The sequence below is a fragment of the Xiphophorus hellerii genome, chromosome 7 (assembly GCF_003331165.1).
Source record: "Xiphophorus hellerii strain 12219 chromosome 7, Xiphophorus_hellerii-4.1, whole genome shotgun sequence".
In the NCBI taxonomy this organism is placed as follows: Eukaryota; Metazoa; Chordata; class Actinopteri; order Cyprinodontiformes; family Poeciliidae; genus Xiphophorus; species Xiphophorus hellerii.
The window spans coordinates 12,570,180-12,597,197 of record NC_045678.1 but is presented as its reverse complement, the minus strand read 5'-3'; the positions used below and the strand labels follow the sequence as shown (position 1 = coordinate 12,597,197).

Here is a 27,018-nt window from a genome sequence, read left to right as displayed (position 1 = left end):
GGTGACGACACTTTAAATACATTAAGGTATCCATAAAATGAAGCTTCCTCAGCTTTATGACATGGAATAAAATAAAAGTCATAATATATACATTGTAATTCCCTGATAAAATGTATTTGACAACTTAAAACAATATAAAAATTAGTAATAAAATTTTAAATGGCAACACAGTAGTGAGCTGTGTCTCTGATGCGCATTGCACCTCTTTTCTATGAGGTGCTCCTATGAGCTGGGGCTTTATTCAGAAAAAATGGGAAAAAAAGACCTCCAGTATAAATTTGCCTTCATCTTTGAAAGTAAAAATCAGGACACTCAAAGATTTGTTGTTTTTTTTACAATTTGAGGTTCTATTTGATGCAGTCATTTACTTTTTAGGGTTCCACTGCGGCCGTCTGAGCAGAGGGTTTCGAGGCGCATCGTCTCTGGGTTCAGCTGCCCAGCTGGGAGGAGGCCTCAAAGCCCCACGATGCCGCCGCCGCTGCTCCTCTTCTGCCTCATCCTCATTTCTTAAGTCATCAGCAGAGCCGTTGTTATTGTCAAAAGGAGGGTTGAAGTGGCGACGATGTGTTGGGAAGCGGGAATCCCTGTAAGAGGAGCCAGTCTGGGGTTTGCACTGGTCTTTGCTGAAGCTCTCACTCTGGCTTTCATTGAGGACATCAGTGGAGGGAACTTCCTTCAGAGTTTCCAGCGTGTGAAGAGGCATCATGGCTCCGGACGAGGAGCGTTTGGGCTGGATGAATCGAGAGCACCGGGTAGGATAGGCTACCTCAGACATGGTTTCATGGTCATCTGAGAATAAAAGGATGGGAAACATGAAGGAAAAATTATAAAGCAGCAATTAAAAGAACAGACATTTGAAACTTCTCCAACATTTTCTTTCCACTTCACAGGCATCTTCTATTTGTTGGTCATATTTTAATACGTTGATATTTACTATTATAACATATTGTGAGTAGAGCTATTAAATGGGTCTCTACACGTTTGTCCCAAAAATTTGGTGTCTAATGAAAAAGGACATATGGGCATGGAATATAGATCATTTCTAAAAGGAATTGGTTGCACTGGATTTTGTTTATGGTCTTCAAAGTAAAATGGGAATTAAAACAAATTAACATGAGCATTTTTGTATTTTATTTAGCAGAGACTGTTTATTCTTTTCCTTCCAGTTTACAGTTTTTCTGTTTCAGATCACATAAAATCTCAATAAAATACATCAATATTTGTTGTTGTGACATCAGAAAATGTGAGAAAAGTTACGTCTGTCTGACTAAATACATTTGCCTAATTAATTTCCTAGCTCGTGAAAAATAAAAAATTGGGTTTGTAAGTTTAGTTTTAGAAGCTTACCTGCATAACGCCGCCTCACAGATGGATATTTTGACCCCAAATTCTGTCCAGTAGGAAGTGAGAAATATTTCTGAGACTTTGGAATCTGGGAATAAAAATACAAAACATATACAAAAATTAGCCTGCCTGCAAGGGTTTTCGTTTTAACCTTTACTGATCTACATCATGTTTAGGAATGTGTGTTGAGACCCCTAGAATTATCTGATTTTAAAGAAGTAAACTTTAGCACCTTAAACATCAACAAACCACAAAAAAGTGTAATTGAAAAGGATCTTGAAAATTATTTTTGTTTCAACATAGCTGTTTTCAAATGTACTCATGAATTCCCCAATTCATTTAACAGAGTCACTGAAATTCAGATCCACAAAACCCATTTCTGCAAGTGTTGAAATTAGAACCTGGCAAATAATGATGGATTTTAAGCTTTAGTCACATGATGATAAATAAATAAATGCAATCACTTGGGCAAATTTTCTAATTTCACTATATTAACATTTAATTGCACCAAATTGCAATTATTTTTGGGGGGGTTTGGGATAATGTTCACTACATGAGAACTAAATTCTCAATTATATTATAATTATATTATGGATTTTACCATATCATGCAACCAAAACAGGAAAAAACAAATAAAGGCAATTTTGGTTAATATATTTAAATAAAACATAAGTATAAATCACTTAAAGTTATTGATTTATATTAGAAAATATTACACATACTTTACTATTAGGACTGATCAAAGTCTCCTAAGACACTATCCCAGATGGTTTTCAGATTTCATTCATTTGGATTTTTCTTTAGTTCTTCTACAATTTCTACTAATGATGCAAAAAAATAATAATCATGGTTTGATTGCAAAACCAAAACATTTTTTTAAAGTACGGTAGCATTTGGAAGAATCTGTGAAATCCTGATTTAGAGCTCACTGTTGACTGAAAGCTGCCGTGACGGAGGCTTCGGCGGATGTTGGCGTGGCGTCTGATCAGGATCTCTCTGGGCTGGTTGTCATTGGGCAGAGCATGCTTACTCGTAAATGCCACCGTCTGAAAACATAAACACAAAGTAAGACGACGTTATCTGCATAGTTGTGGCCTTTATGAAGGGCTTCTTTCACACATTTGATCAAGTTTGGCTTTGCAGAAGTCAGAAATGCAACTCCACTGCCTACATCGTCCTCTAGAGATAACCAAGGCTCTGATAAATAAACCAGTAAGTGCTCTCTTTCAGGGGAGACAGCATTCTCTAAAGCTCGGATTGCTCAACCAAACCTGAACACACCTGTCTGAGCAACAAGAGGGAAGTTTCTGTGTTTGTGCTTTGCAACCATAAAATCATCCTCCATGATACAAAACAACCATTTTTATTTATGTAGATATAAGCAAAACAGTGCAACAGAAAACATGATGTACTGTCACATATGGGATTATTGAATCAAAGTTATTTTCTTAATTACACCTTAAGTATGTAAGGGCTGAGATTAAGGCTGGCAGTTTTCATAACTCCTCAGCAATATCATAGAAAAAGGACATTAGTTCATAATGGACACTGTTTAAGAAGAACAACACAGTACTGTAACTATTTAAAATAAAGCTGCCAGCCCAACCAGGAAGCATGTTTTCCATTTGTCTGCACATCAAAGAGGCTTTTGAGGGCTGATGTCATTGTCACTGGTGGAAAAGTACTGCCAGAGACACACCATCGTTATGCAAAACAAGCCCAGTTTCAGTGTTTGGAGTTTCCACATGTCGCTAACACATTACTGGAAGAAAACAAAAAACTCTGACGAAGCTCCATTTAGTGGGCCAGGCCTGTGTAAAAAAAAAAATCATTTTGTTTCTGGTTTCCATGTCAACTCTGGCTGTCTGACTCAGTCAATTAAAGACTAACAATGTTATGCTGAAGTTTTTGTCGATAAATAGCTACTGTGCGGACCATTTGATTAGCTTTGCAGAATTTTATTTAAAATAAACATGCTAAAATCAACTTTTATAACAATGAGTATTTTCTTCAGATGTGGAAAAGTGCATGACCTTCTCTATAAGATGTAGTAAAGTTTAAAATAACAGAAAAATCTATGAAAATTATCCACAAACCTAGTCTCATTATTTTCCGGCACTGTTGAATGCATGCCTCAATTTCTTGGCAATACTGGCAAAAAACGTATAAACTGTGACAGATGTTTTTTTTTCTTATCAAATGTTTGAAATGTTTTAATCCAAAATTATTTTTAAAAAATATTCCATGGGAAATAAATGCCAGCATAAAAAAATTAATTAACTATGACACAATAATTGGTAGCAATACCACTTCTATTAAAATAAATGTAACTGATGCATTGCACTATTTTTCTTTACTTTGGTAAGTTTATCAGTTTTGGTGAACTTTTCATCTGTAATGCATCACTTTTTTTCCCCCTTTAACATAAATCTGACATAAACACTGGCACATTTCTCTTGCCTGTTTCTGTCTGAATGAGAACCAAAGCTTATCTTGCCCACAGAAACAAAGAGCAGGATGGAAATGAAAGTAGAATAAGCGGAAGAGAACTACAGCAAAATCACAAGTAACTAAGTGTCCATCGTAAACATCAGACTGATGCATTTTATCCAGTGGACTCCATTATTCATGGGGGCTAAGGATCAAAAAATCTGCACAAACTAGATTTCCTCTAGAAACTCTTACAACTGCCCATCTAATAGTTCAAAACACCAAATATATCTTCAGGTGAATTAATACACACAGTACAAACAAGTGTGAAAAATATAATATTCTCACGATTGAGCGTGAAAGAGGATGGTGATGTCAAGGAGGTCTCTCTTCCAAAGTTATTTACAACCTTGCTAGGTTATGATTTATTTGAAATGTGGAGAAATTTTAAACAACTCTCGTGAATTATTTAAAATAAATTCAAAATGGTTTTAACACAGGGTCTGTCAGTTGGATTTATACCAAAATAAAAGAGAAATGGTTCCTGAGACAGCAAATGAAAATGACTCCATGGATTGAGTCTGACAAATAAACGACCAAATCCTAGTAGCCTAGAGGCAGTGCTGTTTTTATTGTCCATCTTACCCGTTGTCTGATCTTGTACATGTTCTTGGAAAGGAGGTCGTGCATGTTTTTCAGGTCCTCAGCCATGAATGTCTTCTTTGGATTAGTAGATTCCTTCTTCTCTCCCCTAAATAAAAAAAAAGATATATTAATTCAGAAAGAATGGTTATTAGTTGATCTGACCAAACAATAAGGAAGTTGTGTGGTTTCAGGATCAAGGTTTCATACTGAAGAGAGACGAGGGAAGGAGCAGCACTGATGTCCCCAGACACCGTGTCCAGGATCTCCATGGCGTTCTGCAGCTCCAGCTTCTTGTACAACGCGACAATACTGGACTCAGCCCTGCTGTCTCGGATCAGGATCCTACGTAGTATTCGGTTGTTGAACTTCATGAACCTAGGATTGGGATGAGAAATTTTGCTTGTATGAAATTATTTTCTCATCCTAAGATACATGAACACAGGCTAAATTTCTGTAGTTCTGACAGTAGCTTCCTGTGTTGCTGTCTTAAAGTTACTCTTAGATTTTTCTCTTTTTAAATCAGTCCCTCCAGGTTGCTGCAGAGTTTCACTAAGTGACTTAGTGATTTTGTGTCACCTTTTCAAATATTTGTAATCGAAGTTGTGATTTTTTTAAATCTGATATTCTAGCATGGGTATTATTATCTGTTTACTTGGAAGAAAACGGCAAAATTATTTGCCTTTTGGCTGACCGCTTGCTGAACATGACAGAATGTGCAGTGCAGCCAAGAAAATCACATTACCACATCTAATTATTAATTGCTAAATTGTTGTAATGACTGAAAAAAGTGCAGGAGACAGAGGGCATGTATATGGGAAGTGCAGCGGAACATGTCCCCTTCGTTTTTGGAAAAAACAAAAAAAGGCAAATGTTACCGTTTAGCATCGTACGTGTTAAATTAAATCAGCTTTCAAGAAACCTTGTGAAATGAGGTTAGATTAAAAGGAGACTAAGGGGAATTGGCCAAAATTCATTCATAAAAGAATGAAATGCAGATCTGCAAAAATGATGATTGTTGAAAATCCCAAATCCTCTGAAAATTTGTGAATGGTGAATTACAACATCACAACTTCCTTGAGGGACTGGTTAACGCTCTTCTTGCCCAACCTGCCGGCTTGAAGAGGCCAAATAAATGGCATCCGAGTAAAGAGGGGTGAATACAAATATCTTCTCTGACTTTTCTTTTATGTGAAGCCACCAATTGCCCTTTGTACCATTTCCAGTCCAGAAGACTTTCTCCCACTGTTCAAAATGACTGAGTTCCTAAAAGTTTGCCCTTAATAATAATCTAATAGTCCTATATCAATATAAACTTGCTGTGTCAATACATACAACCTGACTGCTCTATATGTAAGTGTCATGTTCAGAGCATGTTTCGACTGGTTAAAACTAATCCACTGTTAGAAACTTGAGAGACCAGTCTCACAAGGCCCGCTAGGGGAATGTCGACACAGCCAAGAGGAAGAGGAAGAAAGGGGGACAACAAAAGAAAATGAAGATGAAAAGAGAAGCATATACAAAAATACAACTAATTTTGAGCAGAAGGAAATTGTTTATATTTTCTTTGCTGACTGCTGAGGCTGAACATGGCATTCCTCACCTCGCCATCATGAACACTCACTGCTAAACATGATGTGAAAGACACTCTTCCTCCAGATTTTTAACAGCATTTGATTTGTTGGCATGCAACAAGAAGTGCCAAACCATAAACATACCAACCTGTTAAACAACAATTTAAGCAGAATTAGGATGCCAGAGTTACTCACTTGTCCTTCCAGTAGAAGTGACTCCACTGTCCACAGAGATCCTCTATTCCTGCCATTGTGTGCTCCATGAGCTGAAAGTGACAAAGAGCGTCTCAGCATTTCCTTGTGAACACACACACACACACACACCCACGCACCCGCACACACACCCACACACACACACACACACACACAGTAGATGATAAGAATAAATGTCTGCGTTATACCCTGCTGTGAATCTCTACATTGATGGTCTCTACGTCACGGTTGGTCCTCCGTACGTTGATTAACTCAATCAGAGGTCGGATACTGATGCCCTGCAGAGAGAAACAAAAAACACTTTTAAAGTGTTTAAAATGAACCTGGCTTTATATGATGGTGTCAATTAGAAATTATTAGATTTTTTTTATTTGAATTGAAAGACACAAATATTTGTATTTCAATATAACTCGCGTATTTGCCTCTCACCCAATGAATGCTTGAGCCAGGCATTAACCAGCTTTTTTTTAACCAGATAACATTAAATTGTTAGACTTTTATCATGTTGATCAGGTCTATGCATCAAAATAATAAACTAATGTATATTTACTAATATGTCATGTTATTGTGACAAGAGGAATAAAAGTTGATTTTATTCTTTAAAAACCCCTGAATAAATAATGAAAAACATTCTTGTTTAAAATAGTAATATGATATTTTAACTCAAGGATTATACAGTGAGAATCCAATATCACTCATTAAATCCAAACCTCCCAACATTTCTAGATAGTTTTAATATCACAATGTGCTACTAGTTCATGAAAATACGCCAGAACTGGCTTCAGTGAAAAGTTTTCAATAAATTAATCTAGTAGGAGAATCATGAACCCCTAATATTACCGATAAATGAATGTTATAAAGACAAATTACACCAGCAAAACTAATTTAATTATTTTCATTTGTGTCTTTTGTCTTTATTCTTTCATTTACTATCAATCATTTTATTGATTGATAGTATTTTAGTGCAGTATTTTAGTGCTTGTAAAGTGTTTTATCAATAAAGTTATCATTGACAGAAGCCAAGTCTAAAAGTCTGACTATGCCATCACACTCTGAAAGCTTTCACATTAACACATATGTTGTTAAACGATCTCGTGACTGATCTACTCACTTCCTGACTTCAGCCGATCTAATTATGATTTGCAAAGCTTCTAGCCAGCTTCAACCACAGCACGCAGTCCAGTTTTATCCACAGACTTTGCATAAAACTGAACTGAAACTGTCACCTGGAGAAACACTGTGAAGAGGATTACTGCGATGGTGGCAGTGATGAACAGCTGTTTCCGGCCAATGCTGTCAGGAAGTGTGAAGGCCAGAGCGAAGGAAATGGCGCCCCGCAGTCCTCCGTAGGCCAAACCGAACTGATCCTTCATATTGAATGGGATGGTTCGGAAAGGGTTAATGATCAGAGTCAGCACCAAAACACCTGGAAGAGAAAAAAATAAAATTATATATATATAAATATATATATATACAGTACAGACCAAAAGTTTGGACACACCTTTTAATTCAATATTTTCATGACTATTGACATTGTAGATTCACACTGAAGGCATCAAAACTATGAATAACACATGTGGAAATATGCACTAAACAAAAAAGTGTAAAACAACTGAAAATACCCCTTATATTCTAGTTTCTTCAAAGTAGCAACCTTTTGCTGTGATTACTGCTTTGCACACACTCTGCATTTTCTTGATGAGCTTCAAGAGGTAGTCACCTGAAATGGTTTTCACTTCATAGGTGTGCCCTGTCAGGTTAATAAGTGGGATTTCTTGCCTTATAAATAGTCATGAAAATAAAGAAAACCCATTGAATTAGAAGGTGTGTCCAAACTTTTGGTCTGTACTGTATATGCTAAATTATACAAACACTGCTCAAAACTTTGAAGTAAATCTTAAAAGTAACACCAATCTTGTAGTTTCACTAACAGATTCACATTATTAACGCCGCGCCTTGCATCCTGCTTACCCAGACCTCTCCATAAAAAGGTAAATAGCAGCGTGAACAGGATGTAGCCCCAGTTCCACTCATGCTCGGTTGTTATGGTGACGACGCCTAAAAAGAAGAAGATGAGGGTCTCCGAGATAGAGCTGAGCATCTTGACCACGTGCCGGATGGTTGTGGAAGAACGCTGGGAAACGTTCTCCTCGACGTAGTACTTCATGGTGAGGGCACAGCAAACAATGCTGCATCAACGCACAAACAGTAGCAGCTTTTTGATTTATTATGGTTAAAGCAGTCTACAGGTCAGATATTTGAATACGCAAGACCATTTCAAAGCCACTCACGCCATGATGGAGGAGATGGCAAAGAGCTCGGCCACCAGATACGCCAGGTAGCTGAACATGAAGATGAGGAGGGGTTCGATTTCTCTGACCTTGGAGGTGAATCTTGTTGTGAAGGCGGCCACAAAACCAAAAAGGACGCCAAAGCCCATCCCCCCAAGGCCGACCACAAAGAACCTCGCCACTCCCAAGAACACATCTTCGGGCTCCACCACCTCCATTTCCGCCACAAAGGTGAACATGCTGTACAACACCTGAAAACAGGCAAACATAGAAGTTCTCAGAGATCATGGGAATGGTTAGAAACTCTGGTCTCTAATTTTGAAATGTATTCATTTATTTCAGGGTGTCAAACTCCAGACCTTAAGGGCCGCTGTCCTGCAGTTTTTAGATGTGCCACAGGTACAAAACACTAGAATGAAATGGCTTAATTACCTCCTCCTTGTGTCGATCAGTTCTGCAGAGCCTTGCTAATGGCCTAATTATTCTATTCAGGTGTGGTGCAGCAGAGGCACATCTAAAAGTTGCAGGACAGCGGCCCTTGAGGACTGGAGTTTGACACCTGTGATTTATGTGGTAGGGACATTGCACATTAAAAGTTTTGTAAAAAGTAACAGAAATAGCCAAAAGGCTATTTTTTTATCTGTGGTTCCTGAAAATGTGCAATTTGTCTAATTAAAAACAAACAAGGCAAAATTAAAATGACTTACACACATTTTGTCAATAAATACAATCATTACAAACAGCAAATACAAATCCCTGATGACTGAAAAGGTTGTTGAGATTGTTTTGATCTCATTCAACCAAGATCCTTGGACGACAAATCAGCTCAAGGCAGAGTAATATTTTAACCAGATGTCATCATATCCCTCTAAGTAAAAAACTAAATATTTTTTAGGTGGCTTCAAATTTTTGTGGAAAGCTTTTCACAGAGTAGTAAGCACCTTTCACAAATAAAAATAAAATTTCATGTAGAAGTGTGGGCTTGTGTTCCTTAAAAAAGGTCCCTGTCATAATCATTAATTGAGAAAGAAATTAATGATAATTAAAATCCTGATATTTCCAAAAGAATAAAAATAAAAATACACTACTGAATACTAGTCAGGTTCTAACAACTCTGTGTGTGTGTAGTAACTACGGTGCTCTCAGTTTTCTGTTTGTATTTGCATACGAATGCCAGTAATACAATAAGCAAACACATTTCCAGCCAAAAATGTGGCTGGAAATACGATACAGATTGAAATAAAACTGCCCAACTGCTAAATGAGGAGTAAACCAGGTGATCGTATGTAAATCCTGGGAGAATCTTATAATTGGTGAAAACACTGCTCCTACTTTTAGCTTATAGGCAAAGTGTCAAATATGTGATCATTCTTATTCCTGGGCTTCCCTAATGACCCAGTGTAATGTTTGTTTTCTGTTTAATCTACTGATGCTAAACAAAAAGGTGACGAACTCAGTGAAAGGAGAACTGGTTTACAGAGCTGGGTTTGGTCGGAGTGTTTGAATATAAAACGAAGAGAACTGGAGTGGTGAGGGAGGGGGATGAGCTCACTTCGGTCATGTAACAGACGATATGTGCATGTGTTGACTCCTCCCACGCTACCAAACGCACATGCAACTGTGACCTCAGAAACAGGTTTGGCAGCATGTGAGCAAACAGGTTCTGAATGAGGCTGACATGACACATTTGTTTCATTTCTCAGACGCTTTTTTTCTCCCCCTCGTTTTTCTGTACGGCCATCATGCCTGTGGGCCAGCGTTTCTCCCACACACATTATGTTGTCACGCATGCACCCTAACTCCAAAAAAGTAAAATTAAGAAAGTGTTAGTATGGCGATGAAACCTGAGTTGAACCTTTTGAGTGCAGAAGAATATAAAAACTTGCTCACTGCACAATAGTAGATGTTTCATGTGCTAAAAGGGTTTTAAATGACAGGAGGGGTGAAGCAGTGATGATGATGAATTAAAACCTTTGAAATAATATAAAGAAATACATATTCCTGTGGGACTAGAATGTGTTTATGTGAAGACTAGTGCCATTTTGCTGCGCATTCGTGAAGAAAAATAAACACTAATTGCATACTTTGTTTTCTAACCCAATAGTGACACAGGACAATCCCGATAAGGGCAGCAAGTTTCAACGTTAGCAGAAAGGATCAGAAACGTTCTAGCTCACCACAGTGACGGCGTCGCTAAAGAGACATTCTCCGAACACCACGATGTAGAGCTGCTCGTTCACAGAAATGTCCTCAAAGACGTTGAGAACCGCCACGGGGTCCACGGCTGAGATGATGGCCGCAAACAGCAGGTTCTCCTGCAGGTTGATGTCCTGCACGCCGAACGCCTCGATGTGGCATATGGCGAACAGGGACACGCCGATGCCGATGCTGTTCCAGAGGGTCCCCACCACTGCGAACCACAACACCTGCACACCGAAGGAAGAGCACGGGTCATTAAGTGCAGATGAGTGAAGAAACGGGAATGTGGTTGAGTCGTTTACTCACGGTGCCCACGTTCTCAAAGAACAGCCTGGTGGGCATGAAGTAGCCCGAGTCCAGGACGATAGGGGGGAGCATGTAAAGGAAGAAGACATTGCTGCTGAGAACAGCCGGAGGCTCCTCGTGGACTGAGTGCATGATGGCGCCAACAATCAGACCGATGCTTATGAGAAGGCATGACTCTGGCACCCAGATCGTTATCTTGTGATACACATGAAAACCTGAAAGAAAAAAAAAGAGGAAGATGTGACTTTGGTGTAGCATTTCCTGCAACTCAATAAGTTATAAAATTATTACTAAGGTATTTCAACGATTCAACCAAAACAAAGCCAAACACTATGTAGATTTGTTACACACAGTGTAACATGGTTCAAGTGTTTATTTTTGTTAATTTTTGCTATCTTGGCTTACAGCTAATAAAAAGCCCAGGTTAATTTTCTCAACAAATGAAAATATCATAAGAGCAGTTAAGGAAAATAATTTTAAACGCATCTGGGGGAAGACTGCTGAATTGACAGCTGAAGCAGACAGTCATGAAAACCCTTCATGTGGGGTGCTGTGGGGGCGCAGGGCTAAAGCACAACCCAAATGGAGAATTCGATGTCACTGGATGCATGCAGCAAAGCCTGATGACCTTTGCTGCATGATGTTTTCAGAAAAACTAAAATCCCAGAGTCTGCAGGATGATTGGAAAGCCACAGAATCCAAGTTGCTTGAGGTCTAGTGGGCATTTTCCACAGTTGGTCTTCATGCTTTATTTTACTTACAAGCTTAATGGACATGATGAGGGCTTGGCCCCTTCCACACTGCTAAAAGTACCAATACCTGCTTTACAAGTGAGAGAGACTCTATAGGCACCCTTCTGTCAAATTTTAATCGGAGTTTGATGGATGAGTGATTAATGACCCTAATTAATTGATATTAATTTCCGGTCACATGATGCCCCTCCCCCCATCCGGTCACATGATGCCCCTCCCCCCATCCGGTCACATGACCCCCCATCCGGTCTCATGACCTCAGCGTGCTTAACACGTGTTACAATATATTCCCGCTAATTTCAATTCAACCAATAGAAACAGAGACAGGCTCCGAGTTTTATGAGTAATACAATTAAAGTATAAAAAAAAACAATAAGTGTTAAATAATCAAGAATAATATACGATATAATATATTTAAATAGAATGTTGTAATTAACTCTGGTTTTGCTCACCAAGCCGTTCGTGTTTGTGCGTGTGTCCGGGCAGAATACTGGACAGGGAGAGGGTTGAACTTTGAACATGTCCCTCAGGATGTCTCAATGCCATACATTGTTTAAGGTGAACTCCTTCTGACCTCTATGAGTTTGAATTAGCCAATAGAAGCAGAGACAAGGGGTTCGGTGTTAGAAAATCAATAGTAACATACAATATAGTATATTCAAATAGATTTGGCTGTTGTAACTACATCCGGTTTTTTTTAAACACAAGGTCTTTCTGATATACTGCCTGAAGCGGGACAGGCCCCAGCCATCAGGAAGACTCTCATGACCTCCGGTCATCATGCGTGACACATGTGGCTCTCTATATTTCCGATCATCTCAATTGGGTCTCTATCGGGGGTTGATTGATATGGAGTAAACGCCAGCACAGGATTCATTCTCGTGACTTTTTGGAGGAGGCCCCATGACAGTGCTGCTCACCAAGTCATGTGTGTGTGTTTGTATATAAAGACATATAGAAACAAAAGTCCCTAAAGAAAACCTACAGTTTAACTATTTTACTGCATTATTTATGGTAGCACAATTAGCCAGTGTTGACTATGAGTTTGTGATTTCCTTCATCACTTCAATTTTAAACTCTAATAGATTTTCTTTTTCTGTAACACTTGCTAGTGTGATACATTTCAGTAAATGTTCCTCATTTGTACACGTACTTCTTAAGAATATGTGACAGACAGTAAACAGGCCTACTCAAATTTAACTTTTATCTTTCCGCAGTTAAAGAATTTGTCCAGACTTTTCCAGAATTTGGCCCGGCATCACTGTGAATGATTTTGTTCAGTTTTTTTTCTTGCTGTTGAATCAACACTGATCTTCCCACTGCTTCATGTTGTCTCCAAAATAGTAAATCTTGGTTTAAATACATTTGAAACTCAGATTTTTTTTCTGTAACACTTGCTAGTGTGAAACATGTTAGTAAAAGTTCCTCATCTGTAAATTTATTTCTGAACAATATCTGACAGGGACTAAACAGGCCTCGGTGAGGTTCCCTTGGATTTCTATTGATTTATTGAATGTGTAAATATTTATCAAACTGAATGGTCATTCAGTTTTTATATAGTTTTTTTTTTTCTTTTGGTGTTTGTTGCACAAATTTAAATATATGCTGGCTATCAGCCAAAAATTCAATCAGTGAATTTGTGTTTTTTCTTAAATACTCCCTCTCACGGAGACTTACTTACATCTTCTGACAACTAGCCCCACTTATAATAACATTGACTAAGTTTGCTATTGGTACACTTTACCTAAAAATAAAAATTAAACATACTCACTACACAACCATGCTCCAAGAGTTGCTCATAACATGGTGAATTGTTTTGTTACCTTTAAAATGATCTGCAGCTTTTGTTCCTCGGTCCTAATGATGCTGTTCACTAATGTTCTCTAACAGACAGTACAACACCTCTTGTAATTGATAAGCTTATAAATGATCAATGCGAAGCATCAGTATGCGCTAAAGAAGATCATATCAGTCAAATTAAGTAAAATATCATTATACTCAAAGCAATCAAAATTATATTTCTCTGAAAGGTCATTTTTCCTTTTCAGAGAGTTTAGACTGTATGAAAGGAATCAGTGAAATATACTATGAAATATTTTATCTGCTGCATCCCGATAATAAAACTTCAATTGTGAATTGAATGATTACATTGTATCTAGACACAAAAGAATCAACCGTTAATTAGTAATCATACTGACTAACAAGATCTGATCAAACAAGAAACTTGACTACCTCAAGGGATTTCTCACATTGGAGAATAAACCGTCTGACTTTCTTTAGCCACTAAATTTAACCTTACCAAAGTTTTGCCTTGGAGCAAACAGGTACTGAGTTTGAAGCGGATCAGATGCCTTCAGCCATCTGCTAAAGCTAGACTCCGGCCTTCCTCACTGTAAAATAAAACATTAGACTTAAACAAAAAGTTCAAGCGAACATCACTTAATTATCATCGACTTGTTGTTTGTACTCATCTTAAGCAAGTGGCAGGAATATTTGGATATATAAAAAAAAAGCATTATAAGTTAATCTATTTAAGTTGAGTCCATGCAACAAGTAAAATAAAATAAAAAGTGAACTATTTGAAAGTAATGAGGATTTTGGGTGGTAAAAGTTGAACATTTTAACATGCCCAGACACTACGCCATTTCTGCTCAAGCAAACCAAAAGGTTTTGAACAGAACAACCATGTCAAATAATGAGACCATGAATCTTTAATCTATGTAGCAAATATATTGCTGCTGCTGTAGGCAGAAAATAAAAGAAGTTTTACGGAGAATAATATTTTGGATGAGTTTAAGAATATTGTTTGCCAAAATCACACGGTGTAACTACACTTGTCTTTTATATGTAGCAGTAATTGAATCTTTTTGAGGCAATTGGTTGCATAAATTAAAGTAAATACGACCTATTTTCCTGCTCCACATACTTAGTTAGCAATTTGCCAGCTAGCTTCCCAGTCTGAACTTCTGGGCAATGTCTTGATTCAGTCAAATTTTCTATCTTGTATCTCCTGAACTCTGATATTTTGCTTGCTCGTCTTCATCGTGCTCTGAATGCAGTATCGGGTTTCTCTTACTTTAACCCGCCCAACTTACACCTGATTGGCATGTTAGCCTTTTGATTCCCTCCCAGTGAGGCGGTGCTTCACAAAGCAAACTGTTTGTCAAACTGTTGATCTGCCTCATGGCTGTTTTAGAAGATATGGTGACTGAGGTTTAGACAGTACTAGCCCGCTCATGCAGCTTGTTTTTATTAGATGGCAGTCCTAAAAGTACATATCTTTAAAATATGAATAAATATGTACAATTCCATAATTATTCGATCCAACGGTTATAGAAGTTTTGTAATAATGCAATTCAGGTATTTTACATTTTCTGGACTAAAGGAGGATTTCAGTTCAACACCTGTGGTTTCTTAATGTAAGTGTTTCTGCTACTGGACAAGAAACAGGGTTAAAAGAGGATTTAGAAAGAAAAATACAAAGATGATAGTTGTTTTTACCGAGAGCAAGGCTGTGACTAGTTATCGGGACAGAATGAGACCTGTAAAACTGTTGGGCATCTGCTCCAACAATTTATTAATCTTTAGGAAATATTTTTTGGACACAGCCATCCGCAGGAGCAAGATGAAGCAAGAACATCACAACATCAGATGTATTTTTTCATCCTTATATCCGTGATTTAAAACTATTTTTAATTTTTGTGTCATCTTAAAGATGGAAAGAGTCAATTATTTTTCACCCATGGAAAAGTGTAAAGTGTTTATTATGAGTAGGATTAACCAAGCTGAAGGAAAACAAAGAAAAAGGATAAATAAATATTAATTGATACAGAACCGAATCAGCAAATATGAACTTATGAAACTATTGAAACCTTCAAGAATTTTATGTTGTGTAAGATATTTAAGAAACTAATAATGAATCTGCGTTCATGAATTTCTTTATTTGGTTGTTATCTGTAAAATACGTTTACCTTTTGTTTTGTTGAACACCAGACATCTCATCTCTTTCCCACAGTTTTTTTTCCACTTAGTTCCACTACTGCAGTGGATTTTATAGTCAATGTTTAAAGCCAGCACAGAGTCTGAAGCGATGGAGGAGATTTACGTCAATATGGAACCTGTTGGAAAAACTGCATCTAATCACACAGGTAAGAACGAAGTTACAGAGAAATTTAGTGTGTATTGAATTCAATTTTGCTAAGGTTGAGGTTTTTGTTAAGGTTCGAACATCTCCAAAGAGAGGCTCTGCCTCCGTGCGGCTGTATGTTTGGGAATCCTGAATGTTTTACTTTTGGCTGAACTCATCGCCCTCAGTGTACACAGTGAGTCTTCTTCTAGTCATCTTAAAGATGTAAAAAGAGTAAATTTTAAGTTTCTGTTATATAAAAAATGTCATTGTTCCCCTTCTAAAATCAAACTGACCAAATAGCAAGGGTTTAAAACAGAATAAAGCTTAGTGACTCAAAGTGTTGCAGAGAGGTGAAACATTACATTAAGTTACATGAGTTTGATTCATTTTCAGCAATGGTTGCATTTGCAGCCATTTAGGTTAGCAGGTCTTTAATATCTTTTCTTTTTCAAACTATTTACCCAACGATTTATTGTTCAGTGTTACCTCAGTTTAAATTCTACAGGCATAACCAAAATCATGAAACTATTTTATAAGTCTTAAGTGAAAACACAATGCCACTTCTTTTTGCAAACATGGTTAATTTTTTTTTTTTTTTTTGCAGCTCATCACATGACAGCAGATTTTTCTGACATCAGCAACATTCTGACCGAGCAGAACAGCAGCAGCAAGTTTCCCTCCATGAACGCTAACTTCACTGAAACGGCTCCACGAGCTGAAGACACTTTAAGGTTGGTCAAAAGCTTTAAAAAATTTGGATTTCGTTAAAAATTGAATTCTACTCTGAATTGTAGAGTATAACTAATAACTTTCCTTTTTGGTCTAAATGAATATAATGTAAATGAACAACTTTTATTTTAATTTATTAAGTGCTCTATCATTTGCATGTGCTAAAAAACAACAATGTAAAACAAACTAAACTTTGATTTTTTTCTCCTTAAAGGGAAATTGTGTCCTACAGAACGAACAAACATCAGTTGTTCCTGTTCATCCAGGGGCTGCGGAAGAAGAGAAGAGCAGATCCACTAGTGATGGATGATTAGGATCTGTGTTCACTGTGATATTATTCACCAACAATAATGTAGCTTATTAGTACGGTGTTACATAAAACCCTAAAGATAAAATGTACACTTCCAACTGTTGTGACCTGCATCTAATAACACAACAATTTTATCGCTTGTACTCTGTGTTTTTCTTTCTTGTTAAAACTCTGACATGATAAACAAATGTTTTTTTTTGTTTGTTTGTTTTTTTGTTTTTTTTTTGTATTTTTGCGGAGAATCGGTTGATGCGCTCTGATTGTGTATTAATGTGACTTTTACTACGAAACTTTATGGAGTTCCAGTTGTGTCCGGTAATAGCGGATTAAGTTCTATCTTGGTAAAATTATATTTCCAATTATTTACTATCATTTGTAATAAAGTGATGCCAACACCACGGATTCAACAGTGAGGAGTTTGTTCTAGTCATCTTAAAGACGGAAAGAGTCAATGTTGTGCTGATTCTGAGTAACTGAATGATTAACTGAATGACTTTTTATTCATTTCAGAGTTCAATCAGCGAGGTTATTCATTTTGTGATGGTCCTAGTCTATGAAAGAAAGAAACAAAGAAAGAAAGCAGCAAATGTACATGTTGGTTCCACCGGCTTCCCCTGAAAATATGGATAAATTAAGTCATTGTAGGGTTAAAGTAATTTGAAGAGGGAGAAGCGTATAAACAAGTCAAGTCAATGACGAGTCAATGACATGATGCATTCTGCATTTTTAACTCAGTTAACTTAACTTTTTGTTTTTTTAACTGACTTTAATACATTTAAATTGCTACGTTGTTTGATAAGTAGAATGGAAATGACTATTTTTTGTAAATGGTCTTGTAAATTAGCGTTTTAAAAATCAACTGAATTGAATTAAGAAATTTGACCATCGGATTGGACTGAAGAGAAATGATGAGCAATGTTTTATGGGTGGATGAAAGTAAAGATTGGTATTTTTGTAACATCAAAAGTTCATTTTTGAGGCAAAACTAAGAAATTTCTAAAAATTTCAAATTGCATTTTCCTACATACCGTTGCCTGGTGTTTTAGCAGGTAAAGGTCATCCCTTGCAATAAAATGAAGCTGTTGTCTTAAATTTTATTTACAAAGATATAAGTCCTAATATTCTGTACAACTTAATTCACAGGTTACAAATACTAAAAAAGTCAAGTATCAGAATCACTAAAAACTCATGACAAAAAAAAGAACTTGTGACAACAATCTTGCTCCTGAATTTGGGTCAGGAAAATAAAGCTAGAGAAGCAAACTCTTTCACAATTTAGATTTACAGATTCACAGGAAAAGCTACGTTTTCAACAACTATATAGATTTAGAAAAACAAAAAACCAAATTTTAGGCATAACTATTGTATTTTACCTGCCTCAGGGGCTTTGTTGGATCATTTTGTGTAGCATGATTTAGTAGTAGCATCATGTAGTACGATAGTGACAGTGCAACATCAGTGTTTACAATAAGTTTCGTATCTTTAATGGCAGGAAACATCATTTTTACATCAGTGGGATGTTAAAAGTCTTGTATGTAAACATCTTATGGGGAGGTTTTTATTGTTTCCTTATTTATTGTTTCCTTAAAACTGTTTAAGGAGTGTTGATTTCATCCAAAATTTTAAGAGATTATAAAGGATTTAAAGTTAAAAACAAAACTCAAATGAAAATGTACTACACGGCATGCATTTGAAGCTTTGACCCAACACAGGGCAGGCTGTACACTGTGATGGAGATATTTGTCTCTTTAAAGATCTGCTCCAGGATCTTTGACACCTTTGACCATTGCAGCTGGTCCAGGCCACAGCCAATTCTGAGGGGGGAGATATGAGACAAGCAAATTGATTAATTATTCCCAATAAAGAAGAAGATTTAAGGGTATTTATTATAGTCATTTATTCACAGTAGTTCCTACAAACCGAGGTATTGATATCCTATTGACACCATTTTCTAAGCAGTGAGATTTCATGTCTTCCAGACTCTGTCTTAGGTTGACATACGTGGGTTTCTGGCTGGCTTTTTTCTTTGTGATCTGAGACACATAATAGGAAAGATACAGTTACCAGATCGAATAATGAAACAGGTTTTGGTCCTGTGCAGTATAATTGTGGTATGTTTACCAGATAGTAGATGAAACGTTGATCATGTGTCAGGACAGCACACTGCCCTGGAAGCTTCTCTATTAGGACATACAAAAAAATACAAAACAGAATATGATTTAGCACCTGCTGTTGAAATCATACATTTGAATGAACTGCAAAAACATAAAACATTTTTTTCCAAAACAAAGACTTTAGTAACTAGTCTGACTCACTCTGCTCCTTTAACTCTGAGACTCGACCAAACTTCTTCTTGAACATCACCGCTATGCCTGCTCCCATGCGACAGTCTTCACTGATGCAGTGGGCCAAGGATTCATCGCGTGGACAGGAGAACAAATCTCCGGTGACATACTTTAATGTCCAGTTGGTTGATTGATAGAGTTTCTCAGTTTTGCACATGTTCATAATTTCTTCAAACGCAACTTGGAGAAAACTATAACCACAAAGTACCAAATTGGTAACGGCGCTTACTACAGCCTTGCTTATCCCCTCTACATGTGGCCCCACACTGGGCTGTGTCTCATTGTTCCTTAAAGCACCACCCGCTTTAGCTGAATTTTTTTCCCAAATTTGTCCGGGGGTTGTTAGTCCCAGTAAACTATAATAAGCTGGATTTTCTGTTTGCCTCAAAAATGAACTTTTGATGTTACAAAAATACCAATCTTTACTTTCATCCACCCATAAAACATTGCTCATCATTTCTCTTCAGTCCAATCCGATGGTCAAATTTCTTAATTCAATTCAGTTGATTTTTAAAACGCTAATTTACAAGACCATTTACAAAAAATAGTCATTTCCATTCTACTTATCAAACAACGTAGCAATTTAAATGTATTAAAGTCAGTTAAAAAAACAAAAAGTTAAGTTAACTGAGTTAAAAATGCAGAATGCATCATGTCATTGACTCGTCATTGACTTGACTTGTTTATACGCTTCTCCAAAAACCTCAACCTTAGCAAAATTGAATTCAATACACACTAAATTTCTCTGTAACTTCGTTCTTACCTGTGTGATTAGATGCAGTTTTTCCAACAGGTTCCATATTGACGTAAATCTCCTCCATCGCTTCAGACTCTGTGCTGGCTTTAAACATTGACTATAAAATCCACTGCAGTAGTGGAACTAAGTGGAAAAAAAACTGTGGGAAAGAGATGAGATGTCTGGTGTTCAACAAAACAAAAGGTAAACGTATTTTACAGATAACAACCAAATAAAGAAATTCATGAACGCAGATTCATTATTAGTTTCTTAAATATCTTACACAACATAAAATTCTTGAAGGTTTCAATAGTTTCATAAGTTCATATTTGCTGATTCGGTTCTGTATCAATTAATATTTATTTATCCTTTTTCTTTGTTTTCCTTCAGCTTGGTTAATCCTACTCATAATAAACACTTTACACTTTTCCATGGGTGAAAAATAATTGACTCTTTCCATCTTTAAGATGACACAAAAATTAAAAATAGTTTTAAATCACGGATATAAGGATGAAAAAATACATCTGATGTTGTGATGTTCTTGCTTCATCTTGCTCCTGCGGATGGCTGTGTCCAAAAAATATTTCCTAAAGATTAATAAATTGTTGGAGCAGATGCCCAACAGTTTTACAGGTCTCATTCTGTCCCGATAACTAGTCACAGCCTTGCTCTCGGTAAAAACAACTATCATCTTTGTATTTTTCTTTCTAAATCCTCTTTTAACCCTGTTTCTTGTCCAGTAGCAGAAACACTTACATTAAGAAACCACAGGTGTTGAACTGAAATCCTCCTTTAGTCCAGAAAATGTAAAATACCTGAATTGCATTATTACAAAACTTCTATAACCGTTGGATCGAATAATTATGGAATTGTACATATTTATTCATATTTTAAAGATATGTACTTTTAGGACTGCCATCTAATAAAAACAAGCTGCATGAGCGGGCTAGTACTGTCTAAACCTCAGTCACCATATCTTCTAAAACAGCCATGAGGCAGATCAACAGTTTGACAAACAGTTTGCTTTGTGAAGCACCGCCTCACTGGGAGGGAATCAAAAGGCTAACATGCCAATCAGGTGTAAGTTGGGCGGGTTAAAGTAAGAGAAACCCGATACTGCATTCAGAGCACGATGAAGACGAGCAAGCAAAATATCAGAGTTCAGGAGATACAAGATAGAAAATTTGACTGAATCAAGACATTGCCCAGAAGTTCAGACTGGGAAGCTAGCTGGCAAATTGCTAACTAAGTATGTGGAGCAGGAAAATAGGTCGTATTTACTTTAATTTATGCAACCAATTGCCTCAAAAAGATTCAATTACTGCTACATATAAAAGACAAGTGTAGTTACACCGTGTGATTTTGGCAAACAATATTCTTAAACTCATCCAAAATATTATTCTCCGTAAAACTTCTTTTATTTTCTGCCTACAGCAGCAGCAATATATTTGCTACATAGATTAAAGATTCATGGTCTCATTATTTGACATGGTTGTTCTGTTCAAAACCTTTTGGTTTGCTTGAGCAGAAATGGCGTAGTGTCTGGGCATGTTAAAATGTTCAACTTTTACCACCCAAAATCCTCATTACTTTCAAATAGTTCACTTTTTATTTTATTTTACTTGTTGCATGGACTCAACTTAAATAGATTAACTTATAATGCTTTTTTTTTATATATCCAAATATTCCTGCCACTTGCTTAAGATGAGTACAAACAACAAGTCGATGATAATTAAGTGATGTTCGCTTGAACTTTTTGTTTAAGTCTAATGTTTTATTTTACAGTGAGGAAGGCCGGAGTCTAGCTTTAGCAGATGGCTGAAGGCATCTGATCCGCTTCAAACTCAGTACCTGTTTGCTCCAAGGCAAAACTTTGGTAAGGTTAAATTTAGTGGCTAAAGAAAGTCAGACGGTTTATTCTCCAATGTGAGAAATCCCTTGAGGTAGTCAAGTTTCTTGTTTGATCAGATCTTGTTAGTCAGTATGATTACTAATTAACGGTTGATTCTTTTGTGTCTAGATACAATGTAATCATTCAATTCACAATTGAAGTTTTATTATCGGGATGCAGCAGATAAAATATTTCATAGTATATTTCACTGATTCCTTTCATACAGTCTAAACTCTCTGAAAAGGAAAAATGACCTTTCAGAGAAATATAATTTTGATTGCTTTGAGTATAATGATATTTTACTTAATTTGACTGATATGATCTTCTTTAGCGCATACTGATGCTTCGCATTGATCATTTATAAGCTTATCAATTACAAGAGGTGTTGTACTGTCTGTTAGAGAACATTAGTGAACAGCATCATTAGGACCGAGGAACAAAAGCTGCAGATCATTTTAAAGGTAACAAAACAATTCACCATGTTATGAGCAACTCTTGGAGCATGGTTGTGTAGTGAGTATGTTTAATTTTTATTTTTAGGTAAAGTGTACCAATAGCAAACTTAGTCAATGTTATTATAAGTGGGGCTAGTTGTCAGAAGATGTAAGTAAGTCTCCGTGAGAGGGAGTATTTAAGAAAAAACACAAATTCACTGATTGAATTTTTGGCTGATAGCCAGCATATATTTAAATTTGTGCAACAAACACCAAAAGAAAAAAAAAAACTATATAAAAACTGAATGACCATTCAGTTTGATAAATATTTACACATTCAATAAATCAATAGAAATCCAAGGGAACCTCACCGAGGCCTGTTTAGTCCCTGTCAGATATTGTTCAGAAATAAATTTACAGATGAGGAACTTTTACTAACATGTTTCACACTAGCAAGTGTTACAGAAAAAAAATCTGAGTTTCAAATGTATTTAAACCAAGATTTACTATTTTGGAGACAACATGAAGCAGTGGGAAGATCAGTGTTGATTCAACAGCAAGAAAAAAAACTGAACAAAATCATTCACAGTGATGCCGGGCCAAATTCTGGAAAAGTCTGGACAAATTCTTTAACTGCGGAAAGATAAAAGTTAAATTTGAGTAGGCCTGTTTACTGTCTGTCACATATTCTTAAGAAGTACGTGTACAAATGAGGAACATTTACTGAAATGTATCACACTAGCAAGTGTTACAGAAAAAGAAAATCTATTAGAGTTTAAAATTGAAGTGATGAAGGAAATCACAAACTCATAGTCAACACTGGCTAATTGTGCTACCATAAATAATGCAGTAAAATAGTTAAACTGTAGGTTTTCTTTAGGGACTTTTGTTTCTATATGTCTTTATATACAAACACACACACATGACTTGGTGAGCAGCACTGTCATGGGGCCTCCTCCAAAAAGTCACGAGAATGAATCCTGTGCTGGCGTTTACTCCATATCAATCAACCCCCGATAGAGACCCAATTGAGATGATCGGAAATATAGAGAGCCACATGTGTCACGCATGATGACCGGAGGTCATGAGAGTCTTCCTGATGGCTGGGGCCTGTCCCGCTTCAGGCAGTATATCAGAAAGACCTTGTGTTTAAAAAAAACCGGATGTAGTTACAACAGCCAAATCTATTTGAATATACTATATTGTATGTTACTATTGATTTTCTAACACCGAACCCCTTGTCTCTGCTTCTATTGGCTAATTCAAACTCATAGAGGTCAGAAGGAGTTCACCTTAAACAATGTATGGCATTGAGACATCCTGAGGGACATGTTCAAAGTTCAACCCTCTCCCTGTCCAGTATTCTGCCCGGACACACGCACAAACACGAACGGCTTGGTGAGCAAAACCAGAGTTAATTACAACATTCTATTTAAATATATTATATCGTATATTATTCTTGATTATTTAACACTTATTGTTTTTTTTTATACTTTAATTGTATTACTCATAAAACTCGGAGCCTGTCTCTGTTTCTATTGGTTGAATTGAAATTAGCGGGAATATATTGTAACACGTGTTAAGCACGCTGAGGTCATGAGACCGGATGGGGGGTCATGTGACCGGATGGGGGGAGGGGCATCATGTGACCGGATGGGGGGAGGGGCATCATGTGACCGGAAATTAATATCAATTAATTAGGGTCATTAATCACTCATCCATCAAACTCCGATTAAAATTTGACAGAAGGGTGCCTATAGAGTCTCTCTCAAGTGGTACCTTTTTGTAATTGTGATAAACTTGCCAGAAGCTGACTTGACCTAAACCCCATAGAGACTCTATAAAGTAATGTCAAGAGGAAGATAAGAGAGACTGACCCAACAGTGCAGATGAGGTGAAGGCTGCTATTAAATTAATCAGGGCTTCTTTAACATCTCACCAAACCCACACAAGTATAGAATGCAAAATCTACATCAATATACTTTTCAGCGGTTTGACATTTCTGTATTAAAAGATATTATTTTGTTCTTGTGTAGTATTCACTTTTACCGGAAAGCAGCATTTTGGGTTGTCCAAATGTTGTCCATAATCCAAAACAAACCCAATAACTTTATTTTTCATGAATTTGAATGGATTGAATTATTCAGATAAGTTTATGTACAACGAGCTTATATTTGACATCAGACCATCTGTAAATTTCACATATTTAACCCTCCTGTTATGTTCATTTCTGGGGTACAGCAATAATGTTCGTGGGTCAATTTGACCCGGGGAGTGTTTAATCATGCTATAGTGTCAAAAATCAAAAAATTCCTCCAAAACATTTTTGTATCTGATTGTTAACTCCATTACTAACCATTTCAATCAATATTTGTGCAATGATGTTTTTTTTATTTCTCAGAAATTAAGGATCAATGACGACAACCTGCTCATTTACTCATTTGGACATAAAAAATGGAATTTACATTTTTTATGTCCACTGAAAAAAACCTAGGCACAAAAAAACTATAATTTCCTTGAAATTGATCTTTAGTAAAAAAAAAAATATATTACACTTTTTTTTTACCAAAGGGTGATCTTTGTAATTGAACTTGAGACACACATACTGTTCAGGGTCAAATTGATCTGCTGATTAAAATCAAGATAAATGAGTCATGCAGAGAGTATTTATGTTTCCCTCCACTTCTGCTGAGTGTCCACTCAGTGTGGGTGAAGTTTGCCCACGGGAACAGAAAATGTTCCCGTCAAAAGTTGTGTGAACACCTGCTTTCTCGCAGTTTCCTAGTGAAGTAAAGAGAATAGTGAGAAAGTGGGCTGGCGTGTGTCGGGGTGTGCATGTATGTGTGTGGTGGGGTGCGTTTGTGTGTGTGTGGTGAAATATGGTTCATAGCTGCAAGGAAACATAGAATTTGACTTTTTTTTTTATTTATCTTTTTTGCCCTTCAACTTGACTGCCGGGTCAAATTGACCCGAACAATATCTATGTAAAACGTAGACCCGGGGGGGGGGTGCAAATGTGTAAAATGTACAAATTTTCAATTTATATGTAGAATGCACCTATTGAGACAAATAGAAAAAGTTTTATGCAAAAAAAATACTTCCAACTATTTAAAAAAAATTAAACTTTAAAACGGGTCAATTTGACCTGCAACATAACAGGAGGGTTAAGAAACTATACTCACCGATTTTTGCGAAGGAGGCCAGAAGCATCCATAACGTGATCTCAAACGGGATTTGTATTCTGGGATAGTCCATAGTGAACACAGGTAAATTTGAAGGCACATCCTCTGGATAAGCCTGGGGTCCATTATCGGGCTTAGTCTGGGGCAAAATCGTGGCCCCTGCATTTGGTTTATGTGGAGCTTCTCCGTTACAGCCATAAGGAAGACTTAAAAATGTGCAGGTAATAAGCACAGCTAGCGCTCGTTTGGTGGAGCTGTAATTCATGGTGCGCAAAAGACGCAGTACATAAGCTCCAATATTAACACCGTGGAGGTTGAAACACAATCACTCCATCGTTAGTCAACAAAAGATTGTAAAAAAAATTAAATAAAAACGAACATCACTTCTGTTAAAAACTCATTGAAATTAAAATTACAGTGTACTCTGAGGCAAACCTCTTCAAAAAATCCAGCAGTGATAAAGAAAAAAAGGGAAACGAGTATGGTGTTGTCTTTGTCTACCTGTGGGACTGGACACCTGTGCTTCACCTGAGTCCACGAGTTTCGATACTGACTGGGTGCGGCCACAAGCCTCCCTGGAGCAGGTAAAAAAAAAAAAAAAAAGAGGCACGTTCTGTGTTTCTGCAGGGCTGACGGTAAGCAGTTTCTGTCAGCAGCAACGTTTCTCAAAAAACAACAACTACTGCAAAGTGTTTTACAGCCCAAGTGACTGAACTAGATCTATATGACTGATTAAAGCTTATACAGACTGAAATGAGTAGATTTGATTGCTTGTAAATGAAGAAACCTATCAAGTAAAACTTGAACTATGTAAGAAATTGTGGCTGAAATATTTTTCTGCCCATTTACAGTATCACATTTTTTTTATTATTTTGTATATTTTTTCCCAATAATTTACATAAACAATCTCACGTGATAAATTTACTCATGATTACGTTATTTATTGGTAATGTTCCCTGAGTATTTTCATCTGTTTTGTTTGGATCCCCATCCATGCACCATATGTGGTCGCCATGCGATTTTAGCAGACTGTTGTTGTATTTAATCAACTTATACTGTTGTCTTCAATTCTTTGCTAATGACTTCAAAATAACTCTCTTTTTTATAATTCAGAATTAGGGTTTTATTTTATTATTTTTATTGACTAAATTTAGCAACAACAATAATTATAAATACCATAGCTACCAGTAAATATTGATTTAATATCCAAGATAATATTCTTTTGACATCAAATTATTTAAATGTCTCCATACTTTAGAATGCATTTGTTAAAAAGAATAAGACATTTGTCTGATAATCCTGACTGGTTCATCCAAAGATTATCTTCAGTACATGACTGTATTGTATTTTCACATATTGAAAATATCCATAATTCAACATTTTGCCAACAAAATAAATATTTTTTTAAAGTTTTATTGGTTCTAGTGGCCTGTATTTGACAGTAAATTGGGTAATTGGAGAAGGGGGAAACATGCAGCAAAGGTCACCAGGCCAGGAATTGAACTAAGGCG

General features: G+C 36.6%; 2 protein-coding genes across 3 annotated transcripts in view; both read right to left on the bottom strand.

Annotated features, from left to right (window-relative positions):
• Positions 1–91: 91 nt before the first annotated feature.
• The window catches only part of slc9a2 (solute carrier family 9 member 2), a 27,719-nt gene continuing 792 nt past the window's right edge, over positions 92–27,018 (bottom strand). The window contains exons 1-13 of one of the 2 annotated variants that reach the window (XM_032567559.1): positions 25,508–26,053; positions 11,000–11,214; positions 10,672–10,920; positions 8,495–8,745; positions 8,175–8,392; positions 7,430–7,629; positions 6,392–6,481; positions 6,186–6,256; positions 4,627–4,794; positions 4,420–4,525; positions 2,274–2,390; positions 1,348–1,432; positions 92–789 (exon numbers count right to left, since the gene is read on the bottom strand). In XM_032567559.1, coding sequence (XP_032423450.1) covers positions 365–789; positions 1,348–1,432; positions 2,274–2,390; positions 4,420–4,525; positions 4,627–4,794; positions 6,186–6,256; positions 6,392–6,481; positions 7,430–7,629; positions 8,175–8,392; positions 8,495–8,745; positions 10,672–10,920; positions 11,000–11,214; positions 25,508–25,772 — 2,460 coding nt within the window. In that variant the 5' untranslated portion in view covers positions 25,773–26,053 and the 3' untranslated portion in view covers positions 92–364. Of the gene's footprint in view, positions 790–1,347; positions 1,433–2,273; positions 2,391–4,419; positions 4,526–4,626; positions 4,795–6,185; positions 6,257–6,391; positions 6,482–7,429; positions 7,630–8,174; positions 8,393–8,494; positions 8,746–10,671; positions 10,921–10,999; positions 11,215–25,507; positions 26,054–27,018 lie in introns of those variants that run through there. The other variant, XM_032567560.1, reaches the window with a different exon arrangement.
• Positions 18,130–19,421, bottom strand: LOC116723580 (ADP-ribose glycohydrolase OARD1-like). The gene is made up of 4 exons (XM_032568608.1): positions 19,235–19,421; positions 19,041–19,099; positions 18,840–18,952; positions 18,130–18,733 (listed from the first exon to the last, which is right to left on the bottom strand). The coding sequence occupies exons 1-4, from the start codon at positions 19,419–19,421 to the stop codon at positions 18,595–18,597; spliced, it is 498 nt and encodes a 165-aa protein (XP_032424499.1). The 3' UTR covers positions 18,130–18,594.